The sequence below is a fragment of the Osmia bicornis genome, chromosome 4 (assembly GCF_907164935.1).
Source record: "Osmia bicornis bicornis chromosome 4, iOsmBic2.1, whole genome shotgun sequence".
NCBI classification, from domain to species: Eukaryota; Metazoa; Arthropoda; class Insecta; order Hymenoptera; family Megachilidae; genus Osmia; species Osmia bicornis.
Window position 1 is genome coordinate 2,268,762 of NC_060219.1, and position 19,547 is coordinate 2,288,308.

General features: G+C 34.0%; 7 protein-coding genes across 15 annotated transcripts; 3 read left to right on the forward strand and 4 right to left on the reverse strand.

Annotated features, from left to right (window-relative positions):
• Window positions 1-6: 6 nt before the first annotated feature.
• On the forward strand, window positions 7-2,113 carry LOC114882756 (E3 ubiquitin-protein ligase TRAIP-like). Of its 2 annotated transcripts, none has more exons than XM_029199760.2 (6): window positions 7-499; window positions 631-1,005; window positions 1,071-1,172; window positions 1,223-1,351; window positions 1,430-1,667; window positions 1,736-2,113. In XM_029199760.2, exons 1-6 carry the CDS (start codon window positions 387-389, stop codon window positions 2,018-2,020), a joined length of 1,242 nt encoding a protein of 413 aa, XP_029055593.2. In that variant the 5' UTR covers window positions 7-386; the 3' UTR covers window positions 2,021-2,113. The 2 variants fall into 2 exon arrangements, with proteins under 2 accessions (XP_029055593.2, XP_029055602.2); XM_029199769.2 differs by having other exon boundaries at window positions 8-499; window positions 1,229-1,351.
• On the reverse strand, window positions 2,031-5,597 carry LOC114882829 (endoribonuclease CG2145-like). Of its 4 annotated transcripts, none has more exons than XM_046285513.1 (4): window positions 3,195-4,028; window positions 2,946-3,108; window positions 2,450-2,861; window positions 2,031-2,389 (listed from the first exon to the last, which is right to left on the reverse strand). In XM_046285513.1, the coding sequence occupies exons 1-4, from the start codon at window positions 3,421-3,423 to the stop codon at window positions 2,150-2,152; spliced, it is 1,044 nt and encodes a 347-aa protein (XP_046141469.1). In that variant the 5' UTR covers window positions 3,424-4,028; the 3' UTR covers window positions 2,031-2,149. The 4 variants fall into 4 exon arrangements, with proteins under 4 accessions (XP_046141469.1, XP_046141468.1, XP_029055742.2 ...); XM_046285512.1 differs by having other exon boundaries at window positions 2,032-2,386; window positions 2,450-2,882; XM_029199909.2 differs by having other exon boundaries at window positions 2,033-2,389; window positions 2,450-2,882.
• Window positions 3,564-5,502, forward strand: LOC114883109 (zinc finger MYND domain-containing protein 10). Its single transcript, XM_046285514.1, has 8 exons — window positions 3,564-3,661; window positions 3,769-3,877; window positions 3,936-4,222; window positions 4,288-4,493; window positions 4,563-4,732; window positions 4,791-4,928; window positions 5,004-5,236; window positions 5,309-5,502. The coding sequence occupies exons 1-8, from the start codon at window positions 3,564-3,566 to the stop codon at window positions 5,391-5,393; spliced, it is 1,326 nt and encodes a 441-aa protein (XP_046141470.1). The 3' UTR covers window positions 5,394-5,502.
• LOC114882790 (40S ribosomal protein S12) lies at window positions 5,517-6,818 on the reverse strand. Its single transcript, XM_029199825.2, has 5 exons — window positions 6,750-6,818; window positions 6,579-6,615; window positions 6,220-6,354; window positions 5,810-6,014; window positions 5,517-5,612 (listed from the first exon to the last, which is right to left on the reverse strand). Exons 2-5 carry the CDS (start codon window positions 6,593-6,595, stop codon window positions 5,544-5,546), a joined length of 426 nt encoding a protein of 141 aa, XP_029055658.1. The 5' UTR covers window positions 6,596-6,615; window positions 6,750-6,818; the 3' UTR covers window positions 5,517-5,543.
• Window positions 6,819-7,311: 493 nt separating this feature from the next.
• Window positions 7,312-11,316, reverse strand: LOC114882782 (DNA-binding protein D-ETS-6-like). Its single transcript, XM_029199814.2, has 4 exons — window positions 10,912-11,316; window positions 10,600-10,845; window positions 7,800-8,064; window positions 7,312-7,612 (listed from the first exon to the last, which is right to left on the reverse strand). Exons 1-4 carry the CDS (start codon window positions 11,144-11,146, stop codon window positions 7,312-7,314), a joined length of 1,047 nt encoding a protein of 348 aa, XP_029055647.2. The 5' UTR covers window positions 11,147-11,316.
• A 2,200-nt stretch (window positions 11,317-13,516) lies between these two features.
• Window positions 13,517-14,502, forward strand: LOC114876550 (male-enhanced antigen 1). 2 transcript variants are annotated; one of them, XM_029188282.2, is made up of 4 exons: window positions 13,517-13,629; window positions 13,776-13,991; window positions 14,067-14,138; window positions 14,199-14,502. In XM_029188282.2, the coding sequence occupies exons 2-4, from the start codon at window positions 13,818-13,820 to the stop codon at window positions 14,412-14,414; spliced, it is 462 nt and encodes a 153-aa protein (XP_029044115.1). In that variant the 5' UTR covers window positions 13,517-13,629; window positions 13,776-13,817; the 3' UTR covers window positions 14,415-14,502. The 2 variants fall into 2 exon arrangements, with proteins under 2 accessions (XP_029044115.1, XP_029044030.1); XM_029188197.2 differs by having other exon boundaries at window positions 13,518-13,629; window positions 13,769-13,991.
• Window positions 14,503-14,645: 143 nt separating this feature from the next.
• Window positions 14,646-19,520, reverse strand: LOC114876501 (sodium- and chloride-dependent GABA transporter 1-like). 4 transcript variants are annotated; one of them, XM_046285363.1, is made up of 14 exons: window positions 19,034-19,520; window positions 17,420-17,715; window positions 17,125-17,344; window positions 16,954-17,055; window positions 16,706-16,874; window positions 16,493-16,625; window positions 16,290-16,424; window positions 16,117-16,220; window positions 15,921-16,045; window positions 15,740-15,852; window positions 15,536-15,667; window positions 15,255-15,458; window positions 15,001-15,168; window positions 14,646-14,922 (listed from the first exon to the last, which is right to left on the reverse strand). In XM_046285363.1, exons 2-14 carry the CDS (start codon window positions 17,651-17,653, stop codon window positions 14,821-14,823), a joined length of 1,941 nt encoding a protein of 646 aa, XP_046141319.1. In that variant the 5' UTR covers window positions 17,654-17,715; window positions 19,034-19,520; the 3' UTR covers window positions 14,646-14,820. The 4 variants fall into 4 exon arrangements, with proteins under 4 accessions (XP_046141319.1, XP_046141318.1, XP_046141321.1 ...); XM_046285362.1 differs by having other exon boundaries at window positions 18,927-19,519; XM_046285365.1 differs by lacking the exon at window positions 19,034-19,520 and adding an exon at window positions 17,889-17,975.
• Window positions 19,521-19,547: the final 27 nt, after the last annotated feature.

Genomic DNA, 19,547 nt, shown 5'->3' on the forward strand with positions numbered 1-19,547 from the left:
ACATATTACTTTCATTTGCGATGACGCGTAAAGGAAAATAGTTATTGAAATTTTATTCTCAAACAGCTGTCTGGTAAATGTAAAGTAAATGTTTTTCATGACACTATACAAATTCAAACTCTATAGAAATGACAGTGGGGTAAACTTAAAACCTTCCACTGACATTTGGTTTATCGTCTTTGACGACGCATGCATAACCTTTCCGAAACTTGAGCTGCTTTGAACAGAAACATAAATTAAGAAAATTAGAATTTATTTCAGATATTTTATAAAAAAACAGAAAACCGAATGATGTAAAATTTTTATTGAGAAATACTAATGAATTTATCTTAAATTTATTTGTAATATCATTTTTAAACATATTGTTTACCAAGTTCTCTGGTAAAATGAATGTTATATGCTCTATCTGCAGTGACCCATTAGTGCAAACAGATGATATTTTTTATACCCGATGTGGACATGTATTTCATTTGCAATGTTTGAATGCCTGGCTTGAGAGGTAAATACCTGTTTAACAATGATGATTTCACATATTTATTAAGCAATAAATATTGTAAGATACAACATAAATGACTTATTCAATGGATGTTTACTCAATTCATAACAGTATTAATAATTCTTTGTTTTCAGATCAAAGAGTTGTCCACAATGTAGGGAAAAAGTGACACAAAGCAAAATACATAGGCTCTATTTCACATTTGCAAATAATGAAATTGTTGAGTCTCAGGCTTCCACGTTACAGGATAAAATAGATGGTTTGAAATTTCAAATTTTGTTAAAAGAAAAAGACATCCAATATTATACTTCAAAAAATGTTACTTTGGAAAAACAAAATGCTGGCTTAAGGCAAGAAGTTTATAAATTGGAAGCTGAAATCAATCAGAAGAATTCAGCAATACATGCCTTAAAAGAGCAAATAGAATATTTTAAAAAACGAAGTTCAAAATCTGATAATTTAAAAAAAGAAATTACTCAATTGAAAGATAAGCTTGAAGATCTCAAACCGTATGTAATGTTTACATTATTATAAATTCTATATTTCACTTATGTAAATTAATGATTAATTTTAGACTACAAGCATTATTACATGGTCCTCTTAGTGATGTTAGTAGAATGATTGGAAACGATAAAGATCCTGACACACTGATTAAATTTATTTCTATTATGAAAAAGTAAGTGTTGTTGTGATAAAAGATAATCAAATGTTACTAACTTAATTAAGTTATAGGGAGTTAATTGGAAGCTTTAACAACTGCAAACAATTACGTATGACTGTTAAAAGGCTTAGAGAAGAGCTGAGTCTAGTCAATGCAAAATTAAATAGCTTGTTAGAAGAACAATCAAAACAAACGTAATTATTGTTATTATCATTACTAAATAATTATAATTATTGCTATTATTGTCATTATAATTATTGCTATTATTGTAGAGATTTAGAAGAGGGGCCAACATTTTCACATAGTCAAAACAGAACTTTACAAAGTACAGATAATGAATTAGAAGAAATACACGAGATTCATGATAAATCTAGTAATGTATCAGAGATACAAGAAATGGAGAATGATATTTTTAAGCAACAACCAGTTGAAGTCAAGACAAAGAAAGACAAAAGTAATAAAGAGTCATTGGGGAAAAATGTCATACCTGTCAAACGAAAAAAGCACAAGGTTTGAAATTAAATTTAGATTCATAGCAAAAATAAAAAAGACAAATAATAATTATATTTTATTCCTAGACATCTATATGCAGAAATAATGATGAAGATAAAAATGAATACAAGGTACAAGGTGGTAAAACAGAAACTGATTCAATTCATTCAGATACAGATACAAAATGGAATTCCTCCAACGATTCTCCAACGGTTTCTAAAAAATGCAGAATATCGGATAATAATATAAATACTTCAGATACAAGTAATGTATCGAGCAGTTCTGTGTCAAAAAAGAAAAAAAAACATTCTACCAAGATCAAAGTACCTAACACTGAAGATGATGCCTGTTCTGTGATTGATCTAACTTAAAAAGTTCCTGTATATATTCTCAATTTTTCTATCTTATAAATTCTCAGCTACTTATTTTTAGAAATACATGTCGTATTTTGTCATTGTAATGAATTGTTCTGCATTTTATTTTGTAACAGTTCATTTTATTCATCTTTTTCCTATAATAGGAAAAGCACTTGCAACGAATTTTTTGTTATTACTATGCAATACATATGTCTGAATACTAAATTTAAACTTAGTAAAGGAGACATTACATCTTTTATTTGGTCTTGCAAAGAAACAAAGTGTATACAGTGCTACTTCTAATTCTGGTGTTGTACCAATGAATATAGTTGACATTTTACGTTTATTGCCATAAGTAAAATATGTTTCTAAAATACCCATCTTCTGAAAACGACTTGCAATTATTTTTAACAAATCTTACTTAAGTTTTATATTTCTACTTACATCACTCAATTCCATATTATGGGAAAACCCAAAATAATTTATTGTGTTTAACAACTCCCCAGAAGAAAAAGATATCCAGTTATGAAGTCCTGTAATACCTTTGCGCGGTTTCCTTTCTCCTACAAATACATGTTCAAAACCAGAACTACCATTTATTCCCTTACTTCGAGAATATAAATGAAACCAAATTTCTTTCAAAATGTTTTTATAAATTAGTGAATTATTTTCAAAAAAACCTTTGACTGATAAAAAATTCATAACATGTAATATAACATCTGCTTTCATTAAATTATTAATAAATTCATTTTCTTCTATATCTTCATCTTTTGTTATAATTTCTGGCTGGTAAGTATCTAATTCATAATTATCCAGCAACTTCATAAAAGATTTTGTTGTTTCTGTCCAAGGAATTCTGGGTGATACATATAACAACCTAAAGTTATAGAATAGAAATTTAATTAAAAAAGTATAATGAAAGATATTTTGAAAGTAATACCTTTCAGGAGCAACATCAGTAAAATTCTTTAAATTCGTCTGTCCTTGGTATCTAATAATCAAATGTCTGAATAACTCATACGAAGACTTATTGAATACCTGCTCTGATACGTTTATTAATTCTATATTACTTATCAGTGACATATTTGGAAGAATACTGGCTTCTATAAAATTAATAAATAAATTAAATGTATTATAATTTGTCTAACATATGTGTGTATATATATATTACATATGTTTTTATAGTTACCCCCTATTTGAAAAGATGTAGAAATATATAAAAATACTGTATTTAAAATAACTAAAATATAAAACGAAACTCCAATGATTTTGCTTAACATTTTTGTAATGTAAAAATGCTTTAGCTTTAAACAAATAGTATATATATGTTGTAGGTTATATCTGATACTATTTAGTCCCATTAGATTACATAAAAGCTGTATGCTCATAGAAAGTAATAGCATTACTATCCCATACATATAAGATTAAAATAAAAAGCCAAATGGTGGTATCACATTACCCAGGATACCAATTCTGAATTTTGTTTACAAATGGTTGACATTACATCATATAGAATCTAATTCTTTGACTCTAAGTCATTAATTTCTTTCTCTGAAAAATGTCAACTCGCATGGAATATATCATTTCACCATGGGAAATCGAATCATATATACAAAATTTACAAATGTCCGAACTTCAAGATATCGGAACAGAGGGGTCAATTTCCTTATAATTCTTAATAATTTAAATTTGTAAAAAAGCTTCTGAAATACAATCATGAATAATACTCTATACAAATTAAAATATTAAATATATTATTTCAGATGGTTAGAATTTCATAAAAGATTAATATTATTGAATCAACAAAATGTTTTGGAAATTAACGCTTTGCGAGAAGAAAATGTAAAGGAATGGTTTGTCTCTTTCAAAAAGGTAAATTCATATTACATGTACAGTACATTACAATTTCAATCTTATATTTATTTTATAGATTCCAATTCTTATATATGAAGCTATACAAATTGATGTATGGAAGCACAAAGTATTTCCAATTTTAGTAGAAATGAATGCCGAGCCATCAAATACATTTATGCATTTCACTATATTCTATCACGAAAATATTGTGGTCTCTTTGTTAGAAAGCGTTTTGTTTCACAGCGAAAGTGCGGAAACTATGGATGATTCTAGTTTGGATCTTGTTGATTATGCTGTTAAATATGTCTCTTCGCTTCTTGATATACAAGATATTGAAATTTATGAAAATCTAAAAGATCCAAAGTAAGCTATTATTAAAGTCTGACTTCTACTTTGATTTATACACTTGAACAATAATTGCATTTTAGTTCATGTTTAGAAGAGATATTAGAAAAAAAGAAAGAACTTGAATTTGATATCAGTATGCGTTGCATTTCTATCCTTCGTTATTTGGCCGAATATGCGGATAATTTACCAATTTGTGTATTATCGCGATTACTTGCTACGCATGATGTACCCTATTTGCTTGCCCAATTGATTGAAAATCAACCTTGGAAGAAGGAAAATGCAGAAGGTATAATATCCTACACTCCTGTTTTAAAATGCGAGGACAATAAATTACGATAATACCGCAATTCTTTAGGAGAAAGTATGATATACAACAGTGGTTGGAAGAAAGTCAAGTCGAGCGAAGAAGGAAAGATTTCTAAAATAGAAGGACAAGTATGGTTTGGTTTACGGGAATTACTACTTAATCCAAAAAGTGCACCATACTATGAAATCACTGAACATAGATTAACTCAATTGATAAAGGTACTTTGATGTTATTCATTGCCCTGTACGAAAGTTAAAAACAACGTATGTGCGTTAGTTGCAGAAATATTTACACGAAACTGTACTGGATCAAATCTCTCCACTGATAGATTTAAAAAGATGGTTAAGTTATTTAACCATGTCACAGTGTCAATCTAGAGGACCTCTAACAATAAATGTAGAGCTAATACCACAGGTTATAAACCACTAAATTAAATCGTTAATTATGAATGTTCATATGCTAAATAATGATTTCGATTAATGCTGTTAGATAAAATCATCGATAATGGAAAAGTATCAGAAGAAGTGGAAAAAGTTAGCTAAGTACCAGTCGAAACTTCTGTACACAAAAGATGCAGAATTTATTAAAAATGCAGCAAAAATTTTAAGTGATGCATACGATTTAAATAAATTAGATTGGATTGATCCTAAAGAATGTTTCTTATGTCATGAGGATGCAAAAAAACGTTGTTCTAAATGTAAAGAAGCTTGGTACTGTGGAAGGTAAACAATTATTTTTTATAGTTATAAAATAGAATTCTGTACATCTAAAGAGTTATTCATGCGTAATTTTAGAAAATGCCAAGTGAAAGATTGGGAAAGTCATAAGAACATATGTGACAAAATAACAAAAACTGTAAAGAATGAGCAACAAGATTAATATGAGTTACCTTCTTGATAACAAAATATTTATTTATAACTAAATATGAATGAAGTTTTAGTTAGTTTAAGTAATGTATAAATTATAAAAATATTTAAGGATTAAATAATTATACCTACGAAACTATATCCAATTTTTTATTACAAGATCTTAATGTACAGAACTCTGTTTGACATACTCCATTACAACATCCTTTGCAGGAGTATCTTCCCCAAAGTCCTAAAAAAATGTTATTATTTAATTCAAATGAAACTATTTAAAAATTATATGTTAACATGCCATGTCAAAATCAGTAATGGACTGATCACAGCATTGTTTTTAATTTGGGTTCTCTCAGCAGAGGGAGCCAAAAGTATCATCATATAGTATTACTGCAATTCTATTAACTTAAAATATTATAATGTACAACTTATTACCTTTATTACAACACAGGAACAGCCAACAACTTTTCTAGCTTTACCAGCACTGTCAATTTTACAAAGACCAGCCCATTCACCAAGTTTCTTATTGTTATCTACTTTAACTAATGGTATTTGATGTTCATTACACAGTGCTTGTACCAGTTTTTTGTACATGGGTTCGTCACAATTATCAGCCAATATGCATAACATAGCTTGTCTCCTGGAATAAGTAATTTAGAAACACATAAAAATGAAGTACATCACTGTACATAAAAAAACATATTTCTTTGATAATATATCAGAAAAGGTTAATCGCTGCATTATTTATTAATGTAACGGGTATTTCTCAGAAGAGGGAACCTAGTATATCATCATAAAACGCGTTTATTTTGTAATAATATAGCAAACTAGTTTAGAAAACTTACTTATCTAACGCTTTGGCTGCTTCATGAAGGCCGTGTACAACACCATCGTGAATAACCGCATTTTTAAGAACTTCTTGGAGGGCTGTAATTACGTCCATTGAACCTCCTGCTGCCATCGCAGAGGGGACATCGTCGCTATAAATTAAAAAGCAATTATTTTGTTTAACTTTTTGTTAATGGCTACTTGACATAACAAATTTAAGGTTATATTTCAACTTTGCATACACCTGTAATAATTAATTTTAATATCAATCCTTTGACGTTAGATACAAATTTTACTCGATATATTTAAAAAGACTTATTCAACAATATATGTACAAATATAAAGAGTTATTCAATGATACACAAAACACACTTACTTTTCAACGTCTGACATGTTTTCGAGGTACAGGAAACCTGAAATAATAAAAAACTGTTAATAATTTCGGCTCCTTCCTTACATTTTGAAACTTTTTCATATAAAAATAACGACGATGGTGTTATAATAAACAGATTTCTAGTAAACTGTTTTACAACGTGCTTCCATTTACCTTTTCTTACGACGAAAGAGAAATGGCGGTCATTTAACCACGCGATGGTTATGGCCACTCTGATTCTGATTGGTTGTCCAAGGGACAGGAAGCGACATCTTCAGGATCTGAAACATCATGAACCGTCGATAATAAAGGTTGAACAGTTGATAATAAAAATTTGAATTATATTTCTTTTTATATAAACAAATATTTTTATCATATAGTAGAACTACAGAGATAATAAAATATACTGTAGAAATGATTGAACATCTATATATAATACGTTTTTTAAAGAATTTTACTTTGTCTAAAGTATTTGTTATAATAATAAACATTATTTCCATACTGTACATCATAATATTAAATAAAACACACAGAATCACCGCTATTGCTTTAAATACATTTACCTAAATATTATAAGAGATTTATATTTACAACAATCTTTTTTCCTTACAAATAAGTATACAATCATTTCTTAATTGTACTCATGTCCTTAATCTTAAGTGTATATCTTACATTAAATATAGGAGTATCTCATGTGTCAGGGAATTCGGCAGGTTGTCATAAATAAAAAACAATGTTATGTTGGTGGAGAATATCTATGATAAGGCCAACAGTAATGAGGCGGAGGTGGCGGAGGCGGCGGTGGATGTGCTGATACCGAAGAATGTTGCGAATTCGATGCTCCTGTTGGATATAAATGATGAGTATGATGCGAATGATGAGGGTGACAATTTGCTCCTGTACTTCGGGATGACGAGGACGTTTCCAGCGTGACGCCAGCTTGTGCCTGGCAAGCCATCATCAGTCCATGAAAATCGAATTTGTAAGCATAGCGTTTCCCGTGCACTTTCGTCATTATATTCTTGTCGTAATAGTACCTGCAAAAGAAGAAACATTCTTATGTTAGTGGGATTTTCAGAAACAGGATTGGACGCTTGGTGTGACGCTCTGGAAGGTGGTACCTCATGATTCAGGATATTTTTTTCAATAAACAACTTCACATCCAAAGTATCAGTAACTTGTGTATTAATGTTTAATTTGCTATAATTTGCATCGAGGCTTCACCTGAGTGCCCGCGACAGTTTGTCGTAGTTCATGTTCGGTTTGCTCTTCCGTTCGCCCCATCTCCGAGCAACCTCATCCGGATCGGTAAGTTTAAACTCCCCGTTGGAACCTTCCCACGCGATACAGGATGAATTCGACGAATCCGAGAGTAGCTCCAGCAGGAATTGCCAGAGTTGAACTTGTCCGCCTCCGACCGCCCCGGAACCGCTGGCTCCAGCTGTTGATCCAATCAACGAGCAAGACCGTTGTAGGAGGCTGAACCTTTCTGCGAACAAGAAACGGAAGGGCGCATGCACCGGTGACCGTGTTGGATTCCGAGGTCGATTCGTTGGAACCTTGAGAACAGCGATGGTCGCGACTATTCGTTGATTATCTTTTTTTCTTTCCTTATTTCTTTTTTTGTATATAATATGTCCCGCCTTCGAGTGACTAACTCCTGGTTCTAAGGAAGGGGACTTTGAATGAAAACGAGGGAGATCCGATGGTGTCGCAATTTCTTCGTTGACCAAGGCTGAAGGTAACAAATTAAATACTTAAAAATATGTCATAGACGCTTATACAAGTGTTGGTTATAAGATAAAGAATAATAATTGAATGTGGGTAATTAGTGTAACTAAGATTTTTGTCTGGAATGGGTCAGATCCTCTAGGTTTAATGAAAATGTTATCAATTTCGTGTGATAATATTTTGGAAGTTGACGAATTTCTTCTCTCATATCGATGAAATATAACAAGAAATACCGTTGTAAAGAATGGCAGCTGCCGAAGGATGGAATCTGGTCTCCTGCTGAAGATGCAATGGATGCGTTTGAATCCTCCACATTACGTGTCGAAGGATTTCGTAAGCCTAATCTTTCACCGTGTAAGCGACGGTGGTTGACAGGCCTACTATCAATCTCATTATGATATTATGCTTCATCCGACATGTACACAAGATAACAATCATCTTAACTCATTGTTTAATTGATACGTGTTATTGTCCATGATCGTCACGTATCAATTTCTTGCGAAATTACTTAAATATTTTAATTTGAAAGCTGGTACATAAAAGAGTAAAATGTTTTTTAAATAACTTTTGCTTCTTAAAAGTTTAATCACTATGTAGACCACTTTCTTCGCATCGCATTTAAGTTCAATTACGTTTTGCACTTCACTAGTACTTCAAGTACTTAATAAATACAACGTTATGAAATTAGATATTTGAAGATCGTTTTAAACAATTTTCCAAAGATCTTCGATCGATCGATAAAAGAACCAGTCAAGCGGTGAACATTTCACACAAGCACTTATATACTCCAGGTGTGTCTTACAAGCGGACAACATGAAATTCTGATAACCGGAGCCGATAAAACGTGGATACGGGCAGAATAAAACGTACCAGTCGGTGGACAGAGAGTAACTGAGCGACCTTTGCCCCAAGTGATTTCAGCCCTTATCGCCCCCACTCTAACATCCCAGAATACCTTAACACCTTCGAACAGTCTGCGACTATAGTTTCACCCACTCTCATTGTCACGAGGGCCAATGCCACCATGCACGCCGAAACCACTCGTTTGAATTTCATATTGCAGATAAAATTTTATGAACAACCGATTATTGAAATGCAACCAAAAACAAATTACGTAGACAAGTGACATCTTATCAAAAAACGATTTAAATCGTTTGATATCTTTACGAATCAACCTTGTTTATTCTTAATAATGCGGATGCTAGAATTGCTCGAACGCAGAAAAGAAACGAATGCTTTACCAGGATCGCAGCTTTCGGCGACTGAGAGTTTCGCGGTGCAGGTTGACACGTGAAATTATACCGTATACGCCGGAGATTCGGGGGATGTTTCGCGCTCATCAAGAAAACAATATAGCCGCACCCCGTGGCGAGCTTACCACCCCAAGCCCGTTTTAGTTCGCCCTCCGTCCCGCTATGCCGGCGAAAGGAGAAGGGTGGAAGTGGTTACTGCGGGGCCGTAACCCCTGGTGCCACCACCTTTTCGCCGCCCTAAACACTCGATGGTTTATTCATGAGGGCTCTCTCACCGCGATAACACTGATTCGTTTAATAAACGGCCGCTGCCGGCGCGGAGTGGCCCCCCAAGAGCACCTACAACGTTATTCAAACGGACAATATATCTCCGGGGCTTACAGTGCCAAGACTCTGCTCTTCTTCCTTTTCGCATCGTCGAAAGGTGAATCGCTCTTTTCCAGTCTCTGCTCTTACGCCCGCCAAACAGACGGAATCATTTTTACTCACCTCCTCCCTCGGATCTTCTTCCACCCCCTTTTTTCTGTCTTTCTTATATTTCGAAAGTTTGTATATTTGAAACCGTACGCTTTTATTTTGATTCAATGATATTAAGATTTTAAAGAGGAAAGAAGTTTGATCATGGATCGTACTCGCAGGTTTCGGACAAACGATCGACATCCTTCTCGCGTGGAAATCGAATCTTGGGGTGGTAGTAACGTAGGGGGATACGAGATTATTATCGTCTAGGATATTTATTTTTCTGCCGGACCCTTCTTATCTCTAATAGATCGTGCCCTCGTTAAAGCCTTAGATAAGGTCGGAGTGCATGCGAGTGGACGAGAATCGACCCTGGGGAACGGTTAGTCTCTTCCGGTCATTTTCAATCCACACCTAGACCCCTATTAACCTTTTCTAAGCTTCGCGAATCCAGTTGCCGCTTGGATTTATTGCGAGAATCGAATCAGTATTACTAACATCAATTTCCGTACACTTCAAAATACTCTATTGTGATAGTAATTATTGGCTATTGTTAAATTTTCAACCGGTGTAATACTCACCATCGATTTTTTCCTCTTGCAATAAATCTGGCGTTTGTATACCGGTTGATTGAAACTGAAGGTACCCGAGGTGTTTCGCGAAAATTTTACCGCCAGGAATTCCTTGCCAAAAGTCAGACGACAATTTCAGCAACTCCTTTCCCGTCGAAGGAAATTTTCCGGGGTCTGGGGGTGATTTCATAGAAAACGCACGACTACACCATGAGATCCATGATGCTATATGGTTCGAATTCCACTCCGACGGATCTAAACATCAAACTGAAACTCAACATACTTTCCTAATAAATTAACAATTTTTAGAGTAAGATTTACCAGATGGGACCATCACTGGCTCAGTCTCCATTTCGTCCTCTTCGATCGATATCTCTTCTAGATTTTTTATTTTCCACTTCGCTCTCCAATGTATCGCCAATTCGTGCATGGTTCCCAGAATCTGTTCATTCGTCGCAGACAGATAAAGAGGAAAATCAGATCGCTCGGGGGACAGATAATTCGTGCGATTTATACTCGATGCTAACGCGAACACGTTCGAAAGTCTTTCTCTCATGGATTTTCCACGAGCGTGATCCTCGTTCAGCGGGTATCCTTTACTCGATTTCTTCGCCACGAGACACGTAGCTTGATTTTTCAACCGATCTTTACGTCGAAGAAATCATTGTCTGATTTTCTGCCGGGTGAACAAACATGATTCGGTGTTCCTGGTATTCAAGGAAAGATGATTCATGCACATGTGTGGTACATCAGACGACCATTCGTTTTTTATTATATAAAACCCTTATTTCACGTGGATCTTAGGTGATTTTGAAAAATTTTTTATTTTCTTTCGAATTCTACTCCTCTAGAGTTAGAAGTATTAGAAGAAGAAATATTATCTTCAAAGGTTTATTTTTTAATGATTAAAATCATTGTTTTATACGATTCAATTTTTTCTGATTCTCCTGTTCGCTGCGATCCTTTTGGAAATATTACCGACATTTTTTAATTGCCAAACGATGTTCATTCTCAAGCAGAGCAACAGGCAATGATATTTGAGATCGGCGTGACTCGTACATGATACGATTCATGTATTTCCATGAAACGAGCGGCATGCGTCATCGGGACTCATCGATTTCTCTGGTAAATCCTAGTAGCAGTGTTAGTTGCCAAATAGAAAGCGGATGGGAAGGGTTTTTCCCCGGTTAACATTACTCTCCCGGAAGTGAAGGGTTATCCAAATTGAGTGTCACATTTCAACCAATTGCGAAATAAAACGCAAAGTATTTGAGATTTGTATGGTTTTTTTATTTTAACACAAAGTAAGCTTTACGACATTAATTATGAAAGATAATATCATTCAAGTGTTCTTCTCTGCTTTTTTCCACGAGTCCGATGCGTTTGACCAAATTTAATGGACGCGTAATTTCACGAGGAGGAAACATCAATCGGCCACCAAGACCGCGTGATTTAACACCTTTCAACTTTTCTCTAAGGAAATTTTTGAAAAGTACAGTCCAAAACTACTGACGAGCTGAAAAACAATATTACAACCATCATTGATGAAACTGAATTTCAATTGTGTGAAAATTTAATGGAAAATTGGATCAAACGCGCATGGTTCGTGCGATTTATTACATAAATCCCTTATTTCACGTGGGCCTTAGGTGATTTTGAAAGATCTTTTATTTTTTTTCGAATTCAACTCCTCTAGAGTTAGAAGTATTCCACGATCTCGTGGAAAAAAGCCTAGGAGGACACTCGAATGATATTGTCTTTCATGATTAATGTCGTAAAGTAGAGTTTGTGTTAAAAAAACTACAAAAATCTCAAATACTTTGCGTTTTATTTCAATTTGAAGATGTGACACTCAATGGACGATAATCACGCGTATTCCTGACGCAACATCGGTCTATCAAAGCGTTCACTAAGTTACATTGCAATCTCTTGTAAGATATAAAACTACGGAATAAACACTTTGCACAGCAACCTTATAACAGATCCTTTCTCCGCTTATTTTCTACAAATTTCGCAAAAATTCTAATAATTCACCAAACAATTGCGAAGGGATTTCCATTATTTTTCCCCGGCGAATGAGTACATAAAATTGCCAGGGTATTTCCCGAGTATTGTCGTCACGTTCCAGCAGAATACTGGCCGTGAATGGAGCCGATGCTGGAAGTCTCATTGGCGGAGTACGAATTCCCGGAACCAAGAAGGAGACCGGTCTGTTTCGGGGCGTGCATCGCCGACCGCTGAATCACGTTTGATCGGCCATCTTTACCTATTTTTTTCTTCCACTTCTTTTTCCTCGGATTTCAAGACAAGTCGGCCTGACCTCGTGTGAAGTAACCTTTCGAAATAACCGGCAACATATTCTTTTTCCCATCACGATGGAGTTTCAGCCGATGATTTGGCGACTCTATTAACACTCGAACGACCAGGTCGTGTTTTTTTATATTCTAAACCATTTAGCAACGATATATATGGTTGTTCGTTGGAGAAAAGATATCTTGTTGTTGTATTATTTATGCAATTTTTGTTTTCTGAGAAGGATAAAGATATTATTTAGATTTAAGTTAAATAGAAATGGAGGCCCCTGTAGAATGACCCTCTGACCTTCAAAGTCAGGAAGTTGCTAGTCATTAGGGTTGTTGGATGAATGTGAATGTTTAGGGTACATTAGGGAATAGTTTTAAATTAAAGCAAATTGTCTTACTTTGATCGCATCGTGTGCTCTTTCTTTTCTTTTTAATAAGGTTTGCTTAATTGTTTAAGCAATGTCTATTTTTTCCTATTTAACATTTGGATTAAAATCAGTAGAATAGATAATACCTAATTTTAATAATTATTCCGGTTTTCGTATTTTTGAATCATTCTCATATTAGTCACCTAAGAATTTTATATAAAAATTATTGGCGTCATTATGCAAGAAATTAACAATTCAAATTGATAGTTCGGAAGCGGGATAACGTATACAGAAAATCAGCTGATTGCTGTCAAATCTCCATCAATAAATTTTTGGCATTTATACTTTGTTTAAATAAAAATATTTTGGTAAGAGATTTAATTATATAATTTAAAGTTCTTTTATTTTGCGTGAGAAAGATTTTGTAAGGTTTAACATTGAAAATAAGGATGGATATAAAAGTGAGGTTAGAAGTTGTGTACATGCCGTATTGACATGTTTCTTTAGATTACAGGTAAAACTTGCTGTCAAAATTGAAAAAAGAAAGTTATGCACTATGTCTCCTGATCCAACACAAGAACCTGCCGACGCAAAATTAAATGCACCAAATTTATTGCTTGAAACTGAGAGAACGAATGATTCAGACAGTGAAGATGATGTTGGAATGGCAGGTTATGTGCCTTTATCTCAAATTCCTACAGATAGTGATCCAATATTATATGAAGATGAAGTATGATAATTATTTTATAGTCTAATATTTATGGCTCATAAGTATTTCTACTATAAAGAATATTGTTTTAATCAGGATGATGAATGGATCTCTAATGCAGGTGAACCTAGTCAAACATTACCACCTATGTTATTAGAATCACAACAGGTGAGTGTTCAATTAGAAAGGAGTAGTATTTATCTTAAAATCATATTTCATATCATACAGGACTATATGTCAGAAACAATAGAAGTTTGGTCATCTCCTTGTAATCGATCAAATATCGATATGGATGCAGATAAAATCAGTCAAGTAAAATCTATGATGGCATCTTTTACCTTACCAACTACAGCAATTCCAGAATGGGCAAAGACTATATCCGAAGAACAATGGAAGGAACAACTCATTGGACGTATTAAAGAAATACAAAATAGAGAAAAATAAATTTAACTATTTTAATTGATACTTTTAAATGAAGTTATTATGTATATAATTTGATACAAGTAAGAAATATAATTCTGTTTTTCATTTTTTTAGTTATAAATTTTATTACTGCATTCATAAAAATGTAGGCAAGTCTGATATTGTATAATGTACGATAAATAAAAGTATTTATTTTATTTTAATTACATTTTAATTAAATATCTATTCTTATGAAATTTTGTTTTTCAGAGATTCGTTTTTTGGAATTTATTATTGAATTCATTTTTTACCGTTTATGATAAATGATTATATGAGTATGGGATATGATATTGTTCAACATATGAAATCATATGCTTCCCCTCAGTCATACTTCGAAAGAACACACGTGCGTCATTAATTGTTTTTAAACCAGAGTACAATGACATGTTCATAATTCAAATTCTGTATTAATAGCAGCAGCTTTTGTTGGATTTAATTTCATTCGTAAAGTGGCAACATCATCATCAATTCTTACTAATTTTCGGAATTTCTGAAAACAAAATATCATATAAGCTTTACAAAATTAATAATCATAATCTATAGGATAGGTAATTTTTAAGTTACATACTTCAGAGGTAGTTCCAGATGTTGTACACCAGATGTAAATCATGTACCCAGGAATACATAACATTGAGGAAAGACCGCAAAGCCATCCTAACAAATGACTCCACCATGGATACTCATATGTAAGGTATTTCACAGGTACAAATTTAATTATGTTAAAAGTGAAGACACCCTAATTTGAAATTTAATTCTTATTATACAATATTGCAAATAATTATCATATATCTTTATAATAGCAAATCTGTAGAAACATCTTACCACACAAATAGCAGGAGTAGTAACTGTCCAGCATATCTTCCACCAGTAACACGGATAATACCCAATCATGTCGCGAATGCCATCATAAAAACGATTTACGCCAAATGCCCACGAAACGGAAATGCATTCGAAAAACATTAAAAAGAGGAGACAAAATCCGCTCACAGCGTACGAATCTAGGAGTTGAAATACGTACATTCCTCCCTAAAAATGTTATAAGAATATTTCTTATCTCGTATCAAGTTTCAGCTTAATGAAATTTCATTTTACTAAATACTTACTTCCGTAACGCAGCTAAGACCAACGAGATACGAGATAAAACATACAATTGCTATGAATATCTCTTTTCGTTTTCTCAGAAGTTGCGGCCATTCATCTACCGCGGCAGTTATAAAGCCTTCAACTGTACAAAACTATAAAACATTTTCAACTATAAAACTATAAAATCATTTTCATGTTTACTTCATTAAAATACATTAAATTACCTGGCTATCTAGACCAATAAGGATAAGCATAAAGAAGAATAAACAAGCCCAAATTGATGAACCTGGTAATTCTAGAACTGCAGAAGGATAAACGAGGAAAGCTAATCCTGGACCTAATTAAACAAAAATAATTAAAATAATAAAAAATATTTTAAAATTTAATATCAAGTATCGGAATTACCAGAGGCAGCTACATCCGCGACGGGTTTCTGTTGTTCATGTGCCATAAAACCAACTACAGAAAATATAACAACACCGCTAAGCATACTGGTACACGAATTTACTGTACAAACGATGAGCGCATCCCTGATATAGATAAGTATTAAATGATTAATAATTTGAAAAGAATATTAATTACATAAACTTAAATTACTTACTTGTACACGTTGTTGTTAAATTTGTTGTAACTTCCAAGGGCAACCAATGCACCTAAACCCAATGCATAAGAAAAAAATATTTGCGTCACTGCATCTATCCATACCTATGAGCACACGTTAAGATTCTAATTAAATTAACGAGACATTAACGAAGGAAATTAATATTTCTATACCTCGGGATCGCCCAGTTTCGAAAGGTTCGGAGTTGCATAGTACCTTAAACCTTCCATCGCCCCCGGAAGTGTAAGTCCTCTTACCAATAGAACCGCTAATAGCGCGTATGGAAATAATGATGTAAAGTAAACGACCTGTGTAAAATTAACGATTAATGATAAATATAATTCACTGGGACGCGCTTCGATTATATAATTTTTACTTTTCCAGTCCATTTCACGCCCTTCCAAATACAGAAATAACACATGACCCACACGATGGCCAATGTACCTGCCAGTTCCCACCTTATCGAACCAACGTTTTCTACACCGTCAGAAATTTGAAGAGTACGCCGTCTTAAAAATACCAAACAGGAATCAATAGTTAACTTTAAAGAAAAGGCACAGTGTCCTTTTCTGGTAATTATGATACTTACTCCCAGAATTCTTTTACTGGATCCTTCAGTAAGCTGTGACTTAAATTACCAATCGAAGTAGAACATATAGTATCCCCATTTTCGGGCCAACACAACGCTTCCAAACGTTCCGTAGAGGTGAGACAGTAACGCGAATTCCAGGGATTACCACATGTTCTCCAAGGTACATCTATTCACATATTTTGATAAGTATTAAAAAAAAAATTGTACCTGTGATGCAATGTTATTAATGTTACATATTTTCATACCGATTCGTAAAGAAACTAAGAAGTAGAAAAGCGCCCATGCCAGGATAATAATGTAATATACGTTCGTCCAGCAAGATAGTACGCAAGTAGCATATCCAATACCTGTTAACAAAAGAATGAAAGATTAGAATAGTATTTGCTTATTTCATTAAAGCAATTACGAATAGAGACCTTTGAAAATTGGTGCTATCTTAAAAACACCCAGTCCACCTATTGTCATCATTTGCCCTAGAGATAATTCCATTAGGAACATGGGCACACCGGCAAGTGCTAGGGCGATAAAATAAGGGACCATAAAAGCACCGCCACCATTCTTGTAACAAAGGTAAGGGAATCGCCATAAGTTTCCTAGTCCTATTGCCAATCCAATTACGGATAGGATGAATTCAACCTTAAATATTGCAACGATAGTTCCATATTAAATCTAGATCTATTTGTTCTTAAATTATCCATTATCCGTATTTACCTTGCTACTCCAGGTACCTCGTTCCGGCAGTGTTTTCGATTCTTTGGTAACGGACGATTGTAAGCATTGGATTGCCTCGAAACGGAAATCTTGTTCTTTACTACCATTTGAGACTCTCGAGGATGGTTCAGCGAAAAGAGCTTTCAATTCTTGGACAGGATTCACGGGCTTATGCGGCAGAGGACTTGTGGACCTGTCTACCTTAGGCACTCTTCCTGACCCGCTCGAAGGCATTATTTTTATCCGGAATACAAAGTCGTTTGAATTCACCTCATCCTCTCAGGTTTCGTTCGTATCTGAAATATATAAATCTGTGTTATTATAAGGATACCAATGAACCGATTCATTGGAGTTGGATCATTTTTGAAACGAATCACAACACCTGATTCGGATTTCTTCGTCCTAAAACAATGATTAATACGTTCTTATTTATTTACTCTTCACGCGTAGGGAACAGACGAGTTTGTACCGAATAACGAGTAAAAGACGACAGGATCATTTCTGGAGAAGTTCGAATGTCCAGCGGTCATCGTCGTTACGTGAGACACTTTTGCAGAAGGGTCTTGATGATGATGGATGATAGACAACGAGCCACTTCCGGGAATCACGTTTGTCAAACGTTTGTTCCCATCGGGCAACCTTGTCCCATTTTTAGATTAGCCATCAGTGAAAGAAACGATGTCATCGGAGATCATCGCGTGAAACAACGAACCACGATCGGCGGGCGTCTCGTCACAATAAAATTCTGTCGATTTAAATTTCCAATTCGCCAAGTGGGAAGTAGAAAATTATTCGTCTGCAATTCTGTCGTCCAATCTTAAGCGCTTAATGTACTACCGGTAAATTGCCATAGTAACATGACAAAAATAATGGAAAATCTTATAATCAAAGTACAGTTTATAAACAAAACTGTTGTAGCGACAATCACTGGCGAATTCATGGGTGCAATGTCCTTTTAAAGACAGTATTCCGGGTGTAAAACAGTTTACAACTTCCACATATCAATTGTGTAATAAGCCCAATTGTATAGTGGCTGACTTGGACCAATAAAGATAAATGAATGTTTAAAATGTTTGCGCAAGCTTCAACTATTCTGTTAGTGTTAAAATACAATAATAAACATCAAGGTAATTTTTTACATTTTCATAAAGAAAAATATTAATCTTCAACATAAACTTACAATCAACGTATGAGCTTGTAAAATGATTCATTTGTTTTCAATTAAAAGAAAAGAATAATTAACGATAAGTTTCAAACGTATTAATTTATTTATTTTTTTATTCCAGAAACATACGTATTGGTTTTATTATAAGGAGCTTATTGTCATTGAAACTTATTATATGTTATTAAAAAAAAAGAAGATTTAAAAGTTTTTGAAATATTAATATAGCCGTAAGAGAACTGTAATCACTGATCAAGCGGTATCTGACACTTAATTAGCGGCTGTAATCTCGCTCACGGAAAAGGATACTTTTCTTTCACCATGCAATTCAAACAATGTACGTACGTGCACAATTTCGCAGCGAAATCTGAACGAGATATTTCCACTGGACCGATATATTGATAACAACCGTGAACCGTCGTGGGTGAAAAAAAAAAAAAAAAACGATTTACCGATCGTGTCGTGTGTCGGCCCGCGTCGTTACGTTCACAAATCCCGCCCGCAAACAGCGAGTGTTGGGATTTCTACTGTGCCCCTGTAGATCTACCCTACAATGGCGTTCAGTTCCCCAAGCACCAACACACCTATCCTTTCATTCAATAAATTAGTGCCACAGTGTCACTCTATATTTAGGTGCACTATGCGAATGGTGAGGGCCCCGAGCCTGCTAATAACTGATTGACCACACCGATGGCCGCGAATTGCTCCCTTCTTTGGCGAGCACATTTAAAATACAGTGAACCACACTTGATCTTGACTCTTACTATGCATCATCGATTCGTTTATAATAATTGGAGTACATTAAGATTTCAATTTCATATTAAATAGCTTATTGTAGATTGATAACATTATAATTGAATCCAGAGTTTTCGTTACTGTTAGGCAGACGGGGCATTTGCTCCGAAACTTTCGTATTTTGAAAAGAATTAGCCGAATTAAGTATCAACGTATGTTTAAACTATATTC